At 43.4% G+C, this 18,422-nt stretch overlaps 1 protein-coding gene across 8 annotated transcripts in view; it reads left to right on the top strand.

Annotated features, from left to right (window-relative positions):
* The window catches only part of NPRL3 (NPR3 like, GATOR1 complex subunit), a 41,631-nt gene that overhangs the window by 4,249 nt on the left and 18,960 nt on the right, over window positions 1-18,422 (top strand). For 3 of the 8 annotated variants that reach the window (XM_042036935.1, XM_042036943.1, XM_042036941.1), the window contains exons 3-8: window positions 2,075-2,113; window positions 5,533-5,662; window positions 8,824-8,898; window positions 10,973-11,177; window positions 11,937-12,018; window positions 18,174-18,311. In XM_042036935.1, the coding sequence (XP_041892869.1) occupies window positions 2,075-2,113; window positions 5,533-5,662; window positions 8,824-8,898; window positions 10,973-11,177; window positions 11,937-12,018; window positions 18,174-18,311 (669 nt within the window). Of the gene's footprint in view, window positions 1-2,074; window positions 2,114-2,326; window positions 2,486-5,532; window positions 5,663-8,823; window positions 8,899-10,972; window positions 11,178-11,936; window positions 12,019-18,173; window positions 18,312-18,422 lie in introns of those variants that run through there. The other 5 variants (XM_042036936.1, XM_042036939.1, XM_042036937.1 and 2 more) reach the window with 4 other exon arrangements.

Raw genomic sequence — 18,422 nt, 5'->3', positions numbered from 1 at the left:
GATTTACTGTTGCTTTTTCCCTGAGCTATTGGATCCCAGATCAATTAATTTGGAGCTGACCTTTCCTAGAGCAGTTGAGGTGCATGTATTTCTTCATGGTCTCAGAAAGGACAAGATTAGATCAGTTTAGGTGCCTTAACTCCATTTCCATGTATATTTGTATAGATAATTGGATTTCTTTTGGCCTCCAATCTCAATTTCCTGGTCATTGTTAGGCTTTTTGGTTTTTTATAGACAATGGCAGCCTATTCATAATAATCCTTCCTCCAGGTTACTGGTGTGTATTTGCCTGTATTAATTTCTGCTCAATGGAGCTGTGTTTGGGTCCTCAGAATACATATTTTATTTCCTGCTAAAAGCAAGTTGAGCAGCAAAAGTGTTTGAGGTGTGTTGATGGTGGCCATGCAACAAAAAGGTATTCAGAAGACTGTCACTGTCAAAACAAATTGCTTGTCAAGTGTCTCTCTTTGTTGGCTTCTTCTCAGCCTTTCATCATTTGCACTTTTCAAAAACATCCTTCAGTTTCTGAGTGTTTTACCAGGAGTACACCTCCGCCCAATCTTTATGGAGATGCCTGCTAGATTTTTTCTTTCCCCTGAAAAAATATGAGGCAATTACTCCTTTGAAGTCATAAGATAATGCTATGTTAAATTGGTTTGAAATGGGTTTTTTGGTAGTTTTTCTGAAGGTGGTACAGCCAGCAAGCAAATATTCTAATGAGGAGGCACATATAGTAACATATGTTACAGCAGACTTCGCATTTTTAGTAGCAGAGCTGACTAACTGAAGGAGTTTCAGCTAATTTAGCAAATGCTTCTGTTATAAAAAACCCAAGTTACTGACAAACAAGGACGTGAATGTCCCTTTCTAACACACAGTAGTTCTCCTGTGATAACATTTCTGTCTCCTCTGTCCCTCTTTCACTGGACTCCAGTGTTCTTCCTTGTATTTGTTCTGAAAGGCTTCCTTTCTGTAAGCCTGTGCTTTTCCATTCATCCACCCATTCCTTGAAACACCCTTCCTGTAGTATCACCCCTTTGTGTAGTTTGTCATTTAGCTTCTCTACGTTCTCTTTTCAGCGTGACTGGCAGAAATCTGCTGTGTTTTGTATTAAGTGATTGTTGGAGGTTTTCAGTTTGTCTCCCCTTTCTAATGTGGGATAGTATAAAGCTTTTATCAGATTCATTTTTTCAGTACATTTATGAAATTGTTTCAGGAAACAAGTAGTTTTTTTATCTTCTTAATTGGGGGAAAAAGTGGCAGTTGACTGTTAAAATGGAAACAGGTGTTTCTGATATAAGAGTACAGGTGCTAACAGAGTCCTGCTCTGTACGCCTGTTGTAAAGAAGGGTTTAGGGTTCTTTGCCTTGAAAGCTTTTTCAGCCTCCACTTCCTAAGTTGTGCTTATTGCCTGGGGCACACAGAGGGGCAGAGAAGGACTTCACGTGTGTGCTGTGAGTCTGGCCAGCCTTGTATCTGCTATGTGGATCCCTGCAGGAGCAGTGGGGGCTCTGTGTGCCAGGCCCTTTACAGAATCCTGCAACAATAAACACTTGGCATCCTCTTTTCCTAAGTCTTGTGGGTGTGGAAGCACTAGAACCAGCTGGGAAGAGCTGTGGGTCATTTGGGGCTGCATGGGAGGTTCTTTGGTGAAAATGATAGTCTAGGAAAAAACCTGAGGTTTAGAATCTGCTCTAAATCAGACTGCAAGCTCTTCTGTTTTTCTTAAGGTAGGCGTGAATTAACAAGTGCCATGGAAATCCAGCTCCATAAATGCTGTGTACTGTGGGAAAACACATGGCAGCAGCCACTGCTAGTGCAAGGACTAAGTTACCTTAGCCTGTTTTCTCCATGTTGTCAAACTAAGCCTGCAATATATCCCTGGAATTCACCTTCCATTAACTTTTGACTCTTCTCAACAGTTGTATTTCCTTTACAGGAGTTTAACCCTTAATAGTTCATCCTAGTTTTTAATATTATCTCTTTTTTTTTTCTTTTGTATTTTGTGTACTTGCCTCGTTTATTTTCTTTTGTTGTGTTTTGTTTTGTGTTTATGGCCATGTTCCCATTTCAGAGACCAATGTCCTCTAACTGATGAGCAATTGGTTTCAGGGTAAGACAAAATGTTCTAAACAATCACCTTTGTCTAGAATGGCTTTTCTTTTCTCACCATCCTTTTAATTGTGCTTTTGTTTCTGGTTTCTGTTTTACACTGAATGATGAGAAAATTATATGCTGAATCACAGTGACTGTAGGAAATGTATTGCTATAGGTTTATGCCAGGATAATTACAAAGGTCCTACTAACATTTCTGTGCTTCCTGTAGGGAATCCACAATGGGTGTGGCACTGTCCCTTCTGTGAATTGGAGAAAGCGGGGAGTCTCTGGGAATGCAACAAGTATAGCCTTGGCATTGTAGTTATTCCAACGAGGAGCTCTAAACCAAATTGTTTTCTGAGGAGAAATGACTTGAAAGTACAGATCAGTGAGTAAACTAATCCCAGGGTAATGATGGAGAGCTCTTTAGAGGATCCAGGTTTGAGCAGCTGTGCTGGTTGCTTGTTCTTGGTGCCCCACTCAGCTAAAGGGGATGATTAAACATGTGGAGAAAAAAGTGCTTAACTCAGGGCCTCAGAAGTAAGAAAATGTATCTCTAGTCCCTGCTTAAAATAAACCTCACCTACATACTCAGGTCCTGTTCTAAACTACTTCAAAGAAAAATTATTTATAAAAACCTTGCTTTGAATTCCTGTGGCATAGAAAAAGTTATTATCCATTCTTGGGGGAAAAAATGAATTCAGGTTTGAATTCCCCCTCCCCCCCCCTTCTTTTCAGTGTGCTGTTGCTATGTTGTGCTTGGGACAGGAGTGGTAGGATATTTTGGGCAAATCAGAGCTTTCGCTTATTGTATTTACTTTCTGCCTGCTGAATTCCGTAGTACAGAAGAGGTTTGCTTCCCTCTGGAATTCACAATGATCAGACTAATCTCATAAAAGGAGAAGGGACTGTTACTGCCCAACTGCAAAACCTAATCTGCTTCTAACAAACTCTTGGGCTCTGAGAAGTCAGTGTTTTTAGGTTGTCTTAACATACCCCAGAGATGGGAAAATGTGTATTAAAATGTTTAAAGTAAAAGTGTTATTTTCTAAGATGAGGTGATGAACTGAAGTAATGGGAATAACACATCTGCTGTTCCTTGATTTCCCTATTGTCTTGAGGCCTAAGAAATGTCAAAATTGTGTAGAGCACTGAGGGCTAAAAATACCCAGACAGCAAAACTATAAATCCAGGCTGTCAGAGGAGGAGAATGGGGCTGGAGTCCAGGTGACTCCTGGGAGAGCCTGTGGTGATCGCAGGTGCAGCTAGGTCAGGATTATCTGTCCCTGAGCATGTCATCTGGCTGCAATTTCAGTACTCTCCCAGACACAGAAGACCCTGCTAGTGAGAAGATACTGAGGACTTTCCAAAATCAACCCTTTAATGTCCTCCTCCCCAATGAGCCACATACAAGGTAGGGCAGACAGGGCTCTTGGTGTCACGAGCTCTCCTGGGAAACTGCTGAATTCCCACCTTTAGCACCACATTATCTGTTAAAGGATCTGCTGGTGTAATTCCTTGTGAAAGTCATCAGAATGATCAGTTTATCAGCTCCCAGGTATCCTTTGCCAAGACTGGAGGAGGGAAGTGTAACTAATTTCTTACCAGGAAGCTGACATTTTCTAGTTTGCCCTCGTTCTCCCTTCACCCCCCAAAACATATGCTCCTTTTGGATCCATTGCTATTACCATCTTCCTGGCTCCATGATGAGTTTATTAACAAGCAGCTCAACAGGGCAAAAAGAGGAGGAGAAGCTCACTGCTGTCATGGTGACTTTTTTTTTCTATTTTGAGTGTGATCTCCAGGGACTGTCAGTCCAGGTCCTGTTTGAGGTTGCTTTGTCCTTTCCTCCCAAACTTCCCAAGTTGTGCAGCCCAGTGGCTGAGGAGCGTGGGCTCAGTGGCCCCAGGAATCTCTGGCTAGTCTCTGCTTGCCCTTAGCTTGGAGTTTGGAGCAGAGCAATCAGGGATCTGGATGTTTGTACACAGCTGCTCTTTCCATAAACCAAACATAAACAGAGTGCTGTGGTCAGGGTGACCTGTTTGTAAAAGCACCAGGGGCTTTGGCAGTTTGGACCTGTGTGGTCCTTCATCTCCAGTATTTGTAAATAAAGGACATGCCCCCTGTGCCCTTGAGTGCATTTGTCTTAATTTCTGTAGTTCTCCATGACTCAGAGGGAAGCAGGACTAAGGTACATTACTTCTTTCTCTGGGCATGGAGGGATCACTTGTGGCCAAGAGATAAGGTGAGCACAGCACACACCCATGCCTGCCCTCCTCTCTGAGTGATACTGGGTTATCTGGGACACCTGCCTGCTGGAGGGGGATGGTCTGGCAGGGACACACATCCCTGAGTGGAATACAGAAAAGAAAATAAACATTTTCATTCTTAAAAACTGACTCTCATCAGAAAGTGGTTTGAAATTCATTTGGTTAAATAGGAGCCTCTGGGAAATCAGATGAGGAAAGAACTTGTTAATAACAAGCCTTGCAGTGCTCCTATGCTAGAGCAACAACTTTTCTCTAGCAGCTGAGGTCCTCTTCCCTGTGGGTTTCAGCTTCACTGTCCCAGGGAACACCTTGAGGAAAACAAGTGTTGGTAGAGACCAGACTGATGTTGCGAGGCCATGGGAGAGAGCAGTTGTGGAATTCTTCCCTTGTCACATTGGATTTTTAGCTGGTTTTGCAGCAGTGGCTGTGTTTTACAGGGCAGACCCCTTGTAGATACTTGCCCTCCTGTCTCAGAGCTGCTGCCTTCCCCCCACCAATCCAGAGCTATTCAGTAATGCCATGGCTGGGCTTTGGGAAGGGCCTGCCCTGTCATGAATGTGGCTTATCAAATGAGAAAGCCCAGGTGAGGCCAGGCAGCTCTTGGAAGGTGCCAGTTGTCTGCTGACCACAGGTTGAGATCTGTTAAATGAGGAACTTGGAATGTCACTGATGAGCTTTGGGAAAGGAAGGACAAGCACTGGCTGTGTTTCTCCTAATTGAATCAGCTCTTTCTTGCCTTCCCCTCTGCCATACTGGGTGGCTTAAAGATCTCTGTTGTGCTTGAGTGACAGGCTGTGTCAATATGTAGTTGCTTAGTAAGTTCATTAACCTGCAGCTAAATCCAGGCAATGGCTAACTCCAGCTGTTTTTATATTTAAGCAAACTGCACCTAATCTTTTCAATGTATTTTGCTGAGCATGTAATTAAATGAGCATGACCCTGCAGTCTTTGTCGTGAATGCTTCCTTTTTTATAATTGTGATGATCTGAGAGATGTAATTTAGGGGTCCTTAATTTTACATAATTGGTGGTACTCCAGGTACAGCAATTTAGTAACAATTTACAACGCCTTAACAGCTTCAAAGTTAAATATATCTGTATTTGGAGGAATATTTTGGGGGTGTGCTTTTTGAAAATCGCAATGACTTCTGTTTCTGCTCTTCAAGGTTTTCGGATGTCATCCTGGCAACAATTTTGGCTACCAAGTCAGATATGTGTGGCAAAAAGTTTGAATTGAAGATCGATAATGTTCGCTTTGTTGGCCATCCCACTTTGCTCCAGCATGCCCTCGGGCAGGTATGGTATGAGATCCCCTCTGGGGACCTGCCTTCCTCACAAACTGCCTGGCTTTAGTGAGAAAATCTGGAATTCAGAACGTGCATGTTGGTTTTTGATCCTGACACTCCAAGCTGTCTTTTACTTACTTCTGGGTAAATGGAGTGAGTGGCAAACTGAGGGAGCTGTCAGTGATCACAGAAACTCTTCAGGTTACTGAGGGAAGCAGTGTGAGTAAAGAAAAGTAAAACTGGGCACTCCAACTCAAAAAGCTGTTTCTCACTATTTTATTTTAGTTCCTGCAAGTTAGCTTTTAGCACCTCTAATTAGTGTGGCAGTTAAAAAAACACCACTGAAAACCTTCACAAATGCTAAAAGCTGCGTCAGCCTTGTTTGGCTCTTAACTCTTCCTGAGGCTGAAGATGATCCACAAGACTTAGATGGAATATGTAGGATGTTGAAAGAGATCTAAAATTTTCTTGTGGACCAAGTCAAGCTGATGTTTGCATTGAGACCTTCCTCCATGGCCTGTGTTTTAGGTGCTTAGAATGAGAGCAATTTGCTACCTGGGCTGTGCAAAAGGCCCTGCTTAAATCCAGGAAAGAATTAATGTGCTTCTGTGTTCCAAGTATTCCCTGTCTTATTCCTTCTTCCTGATCAACTCTAGGAATGAACTAGGCTTTGGTAATTTCTGGATTCAACATGGATCCCTGTCACTGAACTTCTTTGGTCTCATTTTTCATCAAATTTGCTAAGTCATTCCTTTTTTCAGGGGGGGAAAAAAGTCTCCTTGCCAATTCTGTCCTGCTTTCTAGCTATAATTAGAGGTGGAAACAGCTTGTTGGTAACTGCAGCTTGATATTTAGAGGACCAGACTGCTTTAATCCCAGTGAGGAGCTGGCCTAAAGCATCAAAAGATGCTACTTTGGGAACTCAGTTGTGAGTCTGCAGGAAATGTCATGGAGGATCACCAAGACTCAGCCCTAAAAAGGTTAAACTGTCTTGGAAGACAGGATTCAAGTGTGCCCAAGCTGTGCAAATCCATCAGCAGCCCCAGACAAGGCAAGTGATGAACCAGGCCCGGGGTCTGTATTGGGACCCCAGCCAGGAGTAGGAGACAGGACAAAGGTGTGATGGATTTAACCAAGGGTCCATCCAGGAGACAGGCACAGCTCCAGGCCCTGGGCTGAGCTTAAATGGGGCTCCCAGGTCATGGACTAGGAGGTGTGTGTGGAAACCCAACTGGGGCTGGTCAGGGCCATTAAGACCTTTTGGTGCCCTCAAGGCTCTGGCAGCAGCAGCCTGTTCTCCCTCAGGTCATTTTCCTTTATTTTACTAATCTCTGAAAGGCCTAACTTCCTAAATGTGCTGTAAATGAGGTTGAAAATCTGGATTTGCATTTTTTTCACCACTTAACTATTGTACATTCTTTCCAGTCAGTTTAATACTAATTGCATGAAATGCCACTTCATTTCAATTTGTCTAAATAAAATTGCATCTGGGCAAATAAACAAAGTTATAAAGAGCTGTAAACACCTTTTTTGTTACTTCTGAAGGATCTTCTTTTTGGGTGTGTCTTATCAACCCAGGAGGCACCCCAGAACTTTCTAGAGTCCAGAATCTTCTTGATGTGGCAGCCATCTCTGCTGGTTTATATCAGTCTAAATGTGAGACCCTCCTGCAGTTAGGAGGAAGCCAGATGGAGCTACTTTTCCATGGAGCTCAGGCAGTGACTGGAGTAACCCAGCAGCCTCTGCTTTGGGTTTCCTCAGAGTTCATGCTGCAGTAAACTGATCCACAGGACAGCTCAGCAAATGCTTACTCAAATGAGATTCAGGAGTTACAAGAGCACAAATATTTAATCCTGTGTGCCAGATTGCCTTTTATGTAGCAGGAGTTCTGAATTCTTCAAATTCCTTCAGCATTTTCTTTCCCAGCTTAGTTGTCTTCTTTTTTTCTGGACATGAGGTGATATGAAATCTAGCCTGCATCCCAGCTGATGTTAGTGGTGGTCGTTTCTTTGATTTTAAGGAAGGAACAGGATCAGTCCTTACACTTGGAAATTCACAAGATGTCCTGGAACTGGTCAGTCCAGAACAGATGAACACAGTAAACTGCCTTTACCACTCTCCCATCACTGCCTTTTCAACAGAGTGTAATTTTCACTTTAGGAAAAAAAACCCCCACAACTGGGTATCACCTCTTAGTTTTCTAAATTTTGAGACTGTTGGGTGAAAGCACTCAGATTTTGGGGTCCACTACCGAGCAGTTCCCTGCTGGTGCTTGGAACCTGTCGGGAAGGGCAGATGCTGCTCTGTGGTTGCCCTGGCTCAGGTGCTGCACATACTTTGGGTAGAGACCAACTATTGTTTGGCCTGGCAGGTTCCAGCTGTTTGCACTTGGGCTGGGGTGGGTGTTGAGCAGGGGGAGGTGGGAACCTCCTCTGCATTTTGTGCTCCATCTTGTGGCAGCATGTGCTCCTCTTGGAGCTGTTGCTCTGGCTGTGCAAATTCCACTTGCTTGTCTCAGCTCCAGCTGTTTCTTCTCGCTGGAAAGATTGAATCTGCCTTAGGGATGGAGCTCTCTGCTACAGAGAGAATAGAGGGGCTGGATAATGTGTTTGAAATCCTGCAGGAAGGGAAAAATCAAACCTTTTCTTTTAGTACTGCTTTGCTAGAGCATATTTTTTCTGATAAAAGCAGCAGCTTGTAACAGGATGCAACTGGAATAGGGATTCTAGGAAAGGAAAGAATAGGTGTGGCCTGAGATGAGAAATCTGTGGAATTCTGTTGACAGTATTTCTGACAGTTGTGCTAAAGAATTTAAACCTAAGGCCCCTAATGATCCTAAATGTAATAACAAAGACACTAAGTAAGAGTGCTGTCTTAACTGACACTCATTTCCATGCTCATGACCAAAAGGTTTTGGTTTGAGTCTTCACAGCTGCTCAGCAAAGGCACTGTTGTAGAGTAACTGTGACACTTTAATTAAAAAAAAAATCATAATTCTATTTTTTGCAAGTCATATTTGATGATATAAATTGATTTGTCTGCTCTCTTTTCTCAGCTTGTTATTTAACTAAGGCTTTTTTTTTTTTTAATTTACTTTTCATTATTACTTTCCCTTTGTTACTGGCTCCAACTGACACTAGCCTCTGGGATTTTTTAAAAAATATTTTTCAGGTATCCAAAACTGACCCCTCACCAAAGAGAGAGATGCCCACCATGATTCTGTTCAACGTGGTGTTTGCACTAAGGGTAAGGACTGTCTCCATTCCATCTGACAGTGGGATGTGCTTTGGATGCATGAGAGAATGCAGTAGGCCCACTCCAGGCTTGTTTTATGATTAATGGACAGTGTTTGAAAGCTGCCTCCTCTCAGCAGTGAGGTCACTGTAAAGGGAGAGTGCCAGGGAGCAGCAGCTGAGCAGCTAAATGAGAAGAAAGGACAAGTGAAGAATAAAGAGGTTTCAATGCTCAACAAAAACCTGGACCAAATATGTAGTTTCTGCTTGGAATTTTTTTTCAGTCTTCCTCTATTAACTGGGTGCTGGTGTTAAGGGATCCTGGCTTGGCTAATTAGATGGTATAAAGCCCTAGAAATTTCATTATGTTCAAGCATTATTTGATTTCTGAGCTCTGGCTTTCTTTTCCTGATCCACAGGTTGTTTAAAAATAGAAGAGGGAGCTGGAATAGTTGTCTTTATGGAAGTGGTTGATTTTTGCTCAACTGGATGTAATGTCATGATTTAAAAACCTCCAGCTCCTTGCTTGTGAAAGGAACTTTATTTTTTCTTTTTAGCTCTGGTACTTTTCTTACCACTGGCTTTTGAGTGGTGACAGGGACATGGCCCCAGCCTGGATGGCTTGTCCTCAGATGAGGAGCAAGGTTTCACACAGGACAATTATCTGAATCAAGCAAGAAATTGTTTATGGAGTTCTGCTGGGCATCCAGTGTTCCTGTGCTTTGGGACACTCCTGGGTCAGGAAGTGCTGAATTTGCAATAGAGGAGTTGATTTTAGATTTCACATGTTAAGAGGTGTTGCTTTGGTGAATTGTTAAAGCCCTGTGCTTTGTTTGCAGGGAAGTGTGTGTAGATGCACCTGCAAGCACACACACTGATGCACACCGAGTCATGTGGCAGCAGCAGTGTTGAAACCAATGCTCTTCCATTCACAAGAGCTTGGTAAAGTGCAGTGAAGGCTAGCCCACATTTTTCTGGAATCTAATTTCTAGTGTTTCTAGGAAAACTTGTTTTCTTTGCCCTTCAGCCATGTGATGATACTGATGTAATTGTGTGTGTGATGCAGCACTAAATCCATTTGCCAGATGAGACACTCTTAGTTCACAGGGAGCAGTCAGGTTTCTGGAAAGTGTTGGGCAAGAAGCAAGTAGAAATTTTTTCCTAGGATGGAGTAGTGCAGTGCAGGGAGTGGGTGGAGGCCCTCAGAGATAAAGATGAGTGTCCATCTGCAGTGGGCAGACAGAGCAGGCAAAAGCCCAAGTGTTTTAATCAGCACTGATCCTGCTGTGTTTGAGCTTCAGGGCCACCAACGTGGCATGACTCAGCAAGAACAGCGGAGTCAAAAAAACCTGATGAGTCATGGTTTGCTGGTTTCTCACTTGCCAGAACTTTAAATTCCTTTAAATGTCTTAACAAACATGAAGCAGCTGCTGACTCATGCTGGAGCTACTGAGTTCCCCCTCACCCCCCCTTGGCAGCTGTACTGACATGATAGATTTTTCCAGCACTTTCTTTCTGGGACTTTCATAAATGCAGTGTTAGTAATAAGCTGTATTTGTGAATTTTTTGGGAGTGTAAATCCAAATTAATTCAGAGTTGGGATGAAAATGTTGGTCACGAGCTGGTAATTGTTACTTAGTTACTGCCTTGTCAGTACATAGGACAAATACCAGTGTGGCAATGTGGAGTGAGTGGGACATGTTAGAGCCCTGCAGCCCTTGTGCTGCCAGGGAGTTTAACCTGAACATTGGGATAAAGCTTGACACTTTCTTGTCTCACTGTGTGAAGTTGAGTTCTTTGCTCTCTGCTAGTAGAAGGCCCTTTAACAACTGGAAAAACAAAGCAGCTAGGGGTATCACATCCAGGTGTGGTGTTCCTTTGATGCACATAGACAAGCTTAGAAATCCAAATCACATTTGGACACCTCTGAGCTTCTGCTTGGTTGCCGGTAGAGAAAATTCTGTTCTTTTTCCAGTCGAGAGGCTGATTTTTGGTATCAGTGGAAAATCATTTGACCTCTCAGCCATCATCACTGTAGTGCTGTGTGCTGTGGCTCAGTGGCTGCTCGTTTGCCGTGTTCCCTGCAGGCCAACGCGGATCCGTCCGTGATCAACTGCCTGCACAACCTGTCGCGCAGGATCGCCATCGTCCTGCAGCACGAGGAGCGCCGCTGCCAGTACCTCACCAGGGAGGCCAAGCTCATCCTGGCTATCCAGGACGAGGTGTCTGCCATGTCAGAGAGTGAGTGCTTTGAGCAGCAATGGCTCTGTCCAGGAGCACTCTTTCAGAGAGGTGCTGATTGTACCTTCTTACTTCTCCTATGCCTGGGATCACTGTGAACAAGTTTTGGTGCTCTGTAGCATTCTGACAGTTTTTCCCTGCATTTTTCCTCAGCCAAGTTCACTATCCCTATGCTGAGATGTGAGTTTTAGAGGTGAAGTAGTTTCTTTGCTTTCTTTGCTAGTTAAGTTCAGCAGAATCCCTGGAGACTTTGCACTGAGCCATCATGTTTGCCTCTTCCTGTCAGGCTGCCATGGAAGAGCTCCTATGTGTTCTGCTTCACCCAGCCTAGAGCAAGTTTTCCATGCTTTAATGCTGTCTGCTGAGTCACCAGACTTCTACGTGGAAGCTTTACCCTTACATGCTGCTACCTGGCTAGCAGTTACAGAGCACTTTTACAGATGGCGCTTGGAAATGTACTATAATAATATGCACTATTTAAGGTGAACTCTCTCTGACAGTGATGCATTATCTTGCTGCGAGCATTAAAAATTAAAGCTAACGTTTGGAAAAGCAAAGCACTTAAAATCATCGTTTGTCAAATTTGGTTACATGTGCTTAACTGAGTTGAGGTTTAGGAGAAGTTGGCAATAATTCACTATTATTATTTTAACGTGTGACTTGAGTTATTGTAAAAGCTTTGAAAGATAATTGTAGGTTCAAATGATACGAATTCTGTCCCTAAGATACAGGTTGATACCCAGTGGGGGAAGAGGAAACTCTTTGATTTGAAATCAATTATTTGCTGTCTTGTTTTGAAACTTTCCATAGCCACAGAAGGGCCCCAGTCACCTTTTCATCACATCCTACCCAAGTGCAAACTGGCCAGAGATCTCAAAGAGACATATGACAGGTAAGTTGGATTTTAGTCCTAGCTCACAGTACGCTGTTTCTCACTGAAATCTCTTTGTTCTTAAGGATATTATCCACTTCCTAATCATTGGGATTTGGGTTTTAAACCAGGCAGAGCAATGTGAAGCCTGGCAGTCAGGTGAAATGCTTGCAGAACTGCTATCCTAATCATTACCTTGGTGTGTCTTTGGTATCTTGTTCTTAAAAGTTGGCGATGTCTGTCACAGCTTTTAGAATTACTATTTTCTTCCTTAGCACAGAGGCACCTAATGACAAGTGAATTGTAGAACTGGCAAGTGTCATAACAGGGGTATCGCAGCACTGGAGAAGGGCTCTAAACCTGCAGCTAAGAGGAAAGTGCTGCAGGAGCACTGATGGCAAGTCAGGAACTGCCCTGGCTCCATTTGTGCATGTCTGGACAGCAAATTTGGATGAGATGCTGAGACTTCCAGCAGAATGGAAAGTGGAACATGCTGTTTCTTGACTGGATTAGAAGTTCTGGCAAAGGTTTCAAAGCAGTGTGGAGTTGGTGTTGAACTTGAGCAGGAGCCTGGGCCTGTCAGTGCTGCCTCCTCAGGCCCAGAGGCTCCTCCAGCCAGGAGATGTGCTTGGGGAAAGGCCTGGACAAAGGGACACAGAACCTCTGCATGTGTGGGGGAAGGCGCTGTGCCCCTTGGTTGGGGTGTTTGTCAGGGATTCCGAGAATTAGACTGGAGTTCCTCAGGGAACCCTTTATCCTCCCTGGGTTGTGGCTGCTCTTGTACAAAGGGGATCAGAGCCCTGTAGGGTAAGGCACTGGGAGCCTAAATAATGTAATGGTAGCAAAGAGTATCAGAAAACTTCTACCAAGCTGCTCTTTGTGCTCAAGAGCTGTGAATTCCATCTTGTTTGAAGGAATGTGTATTGTTCCACACACCTTGCACAAAACCTGTACTAACCCTTTAAGTACGGCAGTTTTTGTGCAGCCTGTAATTCTAATATTCAAATCATGTTTTTCTGTTCCTCTAGGGCTGTGTATTTATGACTGGGCAAACCCTGATCGCGTTTCCAAACATTTTAGGGACACAGTGACATCTTGTGGCATTTAGCTGTGACTGTAGCAACACAGAGCTCGAGCTCATGTACTCTGCTGCTGTGAGCCTTCCCAGAGATAAGGAGGAATAGACAGACCATGGAGAAATACACTTTGGTGCTGCCCCCAGCTGTAAAACAAGGCAGTTGCTCCCTCATTTAGGCATTGTGAGTGGAGAAGAAGTGGTGCAAGTTAGATTTTGACGCTTTTGCATGACACTGTCAAAAGCAAATGTAAGAAATAAGGTGTTGGTAAAAATCTGGAGTACCTGTGTGCTTGATTGGAAAGTTGTACTTGAAGAGGAGCTGACAGTGTTGTTGGCTGGCTGGGTGATAAGGAGGTGTTCTGCACGGTTTTGCCATTAATACTTAATATGAGAGCATAGGAAATATGCTTGTTATAGCTGCAGTCACATCAGCTGAGAGGAGCTGCAGCACCTTGCCAGGCAGGCATAGATTTTAAATTATTTTTTAGTAAGGTAGAAAAAGGATTCTAGAAATGCAATCTTCTTCTGCAAGTCCAAGATGAATTGATTATTCCTGTGTGGCAGCAGCTTTGGAGTGAAGTCTGTGTGGTCTTCTATGAAATGAGGGTTAATCATAAGTGACATGGGGTTACAAAAAAAAAAAAGCAGATAGACAAGAATGCTTAAAGCAAGTCTTGCCTGTAAGATAGGAACTAGTCCTGCTCACAGCTGTAAAACTCTCACTGTAATGACTATTTTATCCAGTTTGGACACCACATTTCAAGAGGGATTTAGGCCACCTAGAGAGTGTGGAGGAGTGTGGATGACCTCAGAGGGAAGATGGAAAGATTTGCTCTGTTGCTTTTAAAGGAGAAAGCGCTGCTGGGAAGGGTAAACCTTCAGATGCATGCAGTGACAATGTGCTGCTTTAAATTTCTGGCATAGCCTTTGGCTGTAGGAGAACAGCCAGTGGAGTGGAGAGAGCACTTTGAATTGCAGATGGAGCCCAGCTCTCCGTTTGAGATTTGCTCCAACCAGCATTTCCAAGTGCCTGCTGATTTCTGCAATTCCAGCCCAATTTCCAGGGTTGCTCCAGAGGTGCTGTCGAGCCCTTGGCTTCCTGTAGATGGTGCTGAGGTATTTCAGGCAAGACCCAACGTGTCCCTGAGCAAGTTGGTTTGTGCAAAACACAAGTGTAGGAATATTTTTGTCATTCAAAGTGTTCTTTGTGTTTTGAATGAGATGCCTGTGTTTCCTCGGGCAGGATCAGTACCCAGGACATCCTGACTGTAACACTATTGCTGCTATAGAAATGGAGTGCTATTAGACTGACAGCTTAGAGGCTTTCAGCATGTACTTCCTGGGACCCTTTTGTCTCTAATGGAGAGAACTAGAATGTTTCTTTTTGATTAATTCAGAAAATTGAGAGTCTTCATTCATCTTGTCCCCAGGCTGAAGCATTTGTGTGGAACAGAAAGCAATGGGTTTTAGGCCCAAGAAAGTTTTCAGGACCTCCAGGGCTGAAAACTTACTGGTGTTACAATATGTGTCTCTTTTAAGGAGCTTTCACCAAGTTTTATCTGCAACTGCAGATAATATGTGAGCTTGATACTTACTAACTGCCTGTCTGGTTCTAGTAAACTTCTCTCAGCTTTGCATTGGCATAGAAGTGAAAGTATGGAGAGGTTTTTGGGGTGGTTTGGATTGTTTGTTTCTTCTTTTTAATACATAAAGAGCCTTTATAAATTTTTAGCATAGTGGGACTTGAACTGAGTGGTATATCTAGCCCATCTCAGCAGCTCAGGGAATACTTATATGAGACTTAATGAATTATTAGATGTGATTTCTGTGGCTGTACTGTAAAATACAATCCAACTACAGTTATTTATCAAAGGACAGCCCACGTCCTTTGATATAAGGAAATACAAAATAATTTCAAAGCTCTGAGTAGTCACAACCTCTAGGAAAAACAAACTCCAGAGTTACAAGCTCACTTCCACCAAACTCAAAAATGTGTTCCTTTCTGATATAAACAGGATAGACATGATATGAGGTGTGGATATGTAAAAATTCATAACTCTTTTATAAACATGAAGTGGGATTTCTTTGTTTTGCCAATAGTTATGGAAAAGGCTACAGTTCTGTGAGATAATGGCAAGCTTTCAGGTCCTCGTTTTGGGGCAGTAGCTCACAGTTCAGGACACAGCAGAACAGAGCAAAAGAGCAGTGATATTCCACAAAATAGTCCCCAGCTTCCTGCAGCTCTGGAGGGGGTTTCTGTACATTCAGCAGCTTTCAGCTGATCTCACTTCCCGGAATTAGCCCACAACCCTGTGAGCCAGAGTAAATATTTAACAAGCACAGCATCCTCTGATAAGGAGGTCCATGGCTTAACTACTTTCTGTGTTTCTTTCTATTTCTTCTGAACTTTGCTCCTTCTCGTATCATGAGATGTCTCATGGGCGTTATGATGGAGAGACATTAAACAGCTTTTTCCTATTTGCCTCTCGCTCTCTCAGTTTTAAACTACTCTGATATCTGATTATCCTGATCCTTCCCCATGTATCCCTCAGACTGCTCATCAGGTGTTATCAAACCAGAGATTAAAAAAAAAAGTGTTGAAACTTAAGTTCTTACAGAATAAAATGTCTTTGAGGGTCTAATATCCTATTGCCTGAATCTTTGTGTCTGTACTGGGGACATTATTTAACTCTGCCGTCTGGCTAAGGGCAGTTGCAAGTGTTGCTGCTGGAGGGTGTAGCTTGTTCCTTGTCAAATTACAGACACTTAAATTATTTTCCATCCAAGGAGGGGCAGGTGAAGGAGAAATCTGTGCATAAAGCTGTAATGATGGCTGGAAATTGTACAGTTGAATGCAAATGCAGAAGAATGAAATTAAGATCCAGATCAGAACTGAAAATCTGGTTTTCTTGTTGTCTTTAATTCTAGGCTCTTGTTGTATAGTGCACTGTAGACAAAATTATGCTGTGGAGAGTGTAATTATGTAATTAAAGCTTTTGCCTTGGTGCACTTGGACCAAAGAATGAAAGGAACCAACTGGATCTTTTTCTGAGTGTTAAACTCTGCAGGGAAAATATCCCTGCAAGTGTTTCATGCTTTCATGTATCTCTGCTGCTCTTGGATAACCTGTTTTTACAACTCCAAGAGTTTTCAGGTGGTCTCTGAACTCGCTTGTCCCATTCCTTTATTGCCATGTTTCCCCTTGTGAGGATTTGGCCTGGGAGATGCTGTGGATAACCACAGCTTCGGCCCTTTTCCCTGATGTGTTTTGAGGGAATCCAGCTTTCTGTGTCAGTTGTTTGTGTGGTGGGATAGGCAGTGTTACTGGAGCTGCAGCATTTAATGAACTAAAACAGAGGTGTTTGTGCTTTGCATGTTCCTTCAGGGTTGAGAGCCTCTGAGCGGATGAGAGTTGGTGGGGCCAGAGAGACACTGGATTCACCCTCTCAGTTTCTCTTAAAAAGAGCAAAACACATGGTATCTGCTCAATTTGCAGCTTGAAAAATCAGCATTTTCCAGAGTTCAATGCAAGATTTGAGAACAAAATCTTTTGCAAAGCATTGTCTGCAGTGAGATAGATGCTCCCTAATGAGTCTGATCATGTACGAGGCAGGGGGGGATTGCGTTTGCTCCCTCACCACTCTGTTGTGGTTTGGTGAGTAGTTGCACCAGCAGCCAAAGCTACCCAATGTTTTTGTTTAAAGCTGAAATTTCAGCTCTCTCCAAACCCTGTGCACAGCCAGATGAGCTTGAAAAAGAGCATGTTAGTCTGTGACCTGCAATTGGATGCTGGTTATAAATGGTTAAATCACCACATAAAGACTTTTCCAAGGTGTGTATTTGCTCCCGGCTTGTTGCTGGCACGTTTTTTAATCTGTTTGTGTAGAGGGGGAAATTCATGGGAGTTATTGACACAAAAATCAAATTGCGAGTCTCAACACACTTGTAATTTAAAATTCAGGCTGGAATTTTCAGAGTGCAAACTTTGAAATTTGATTTTAAGCCAAAAGACGTTGTTTGGGAAGAAAGTTTAAAATCGAAGGGCTTTGAGAAGTTCAGTTCTCTGGTGTAGACAAGATTAGCTGTTTCTTGATATTGATCAGCAAGTTTATATGTGTTCCTAACTCATGAAGAGGTGTGGTAGGCCTTGCTGCTTTCTCCCAGCACAGTTGTTCCCAGGCCAGCATTCCCTGCCCGTGGAATGGGAATATTGTGAGGGTTTGCAAAGTGGTGCTGGCTTAACTCCCTATGGTACATTACCCATTTTAAGTAACTGTAGTTCCCTCCTGAGGTGTATTCCACCTCCTGTCTAGATTTGCACACTTCTGTAAAAGCACCTGAATGATGTTCCTGGCTCTAATCTCCAGCTTTTCTGTTTTTTTCAGTAAAAGAGGCTTATTGTTGCTTTCAGGCTGAGCGCCAGGGTCAGACTTTATTGTCTTTATTATTCCTGATACGTCCATCATTTCCATTCCAGTCCTGTTGTCTGGAGTCAGCTTAAGGGCTTAGCTTAGTCCCTGTGGTTTCCTAGAATGAAGAAACCATTTAAGAAGCACGTTTGTGATTTCATGTGACAAGCAGGAACAGGTTAGTAAGGAAACAAACAACCTAAGCAGAACCAAAGGAGGCTGTTATTGTGGAAATGTGCTGCTTGGAACAGCCCTTGGCCAATACAGACATCCTCTTTTCTTTCTCCTTGGAGAGGAGGATGGAAATTGGAGGTGAAGACAGCCCAGTTCATCTTTGCCCTTTGCAGCTTTGGCCTAGGGAATTTTCCTTTGCCTCGCAGTAGATCTTGAATAAACTTTTAAAACTTGAGACACTGCTGCAATGTTAAGAGCAGAGGGAGCAAAAGATCAGTGGTGAAGTCTCTCAAATCTCCCTCAAAATGCCATGGGGGATGGTGCTCTGTAAGTCCAGGTGTAGGAGGCCCTTGCAGTTAGGAGTCAGCTGGTCCTCAGCCAGCCTGGGGACAGACAGGGTGCATTCCGTCTTTTCCTGTCCTGATCTGATTTCTGTGCAGGGGTGACTCTGGACCACTGTTTTCATTTGTGATATAGGGTAAATGCTGTATGGATTTATTGCCTTCCTATTTTAGTCTCTGCACGACAGGGGTGGTTCGTTTACACATCAACAACTGGCTGGAAGTGAGTTTCTGCCTTCCTCACAAAATCCACTATGTTGCCACCAACTTCATACCCCCAGAAGCAATCGAGAGAAGTCTGAAATCTATCAGGTAAGAGCAAGATCTGCCCCTCCAAGTGTGGCCAGTCCTTGCTCCAGTTCCAAGGGTGATGCTGCAGACATCTGAGATGGCACAGTCACACAGGGATGGTGTGACTGGGCT

The sequence above is a fragment of the Corvus kubaryi genome, unplaced genomic scaffold (genome assembly GCF_017639235.1).
Source record: "Corvus kubaryi isolate FWS band 111438036 unplaced genomic scaffold, C.kubaryi_AGA036_p1.0 37387, whole genome shotgun sequence".
In the NCBI taxonomy this organism is placed as follows: Eukaryota; Metazoa; Chordata; class Aves; order Passeriformes; family Corvidae; genus Corvus; species Corvus kubaryi.
Note: the sequence above shows the minus strand (reverse complement) of the source record. Positions and strands in the feature narration are given on the sequence as shown.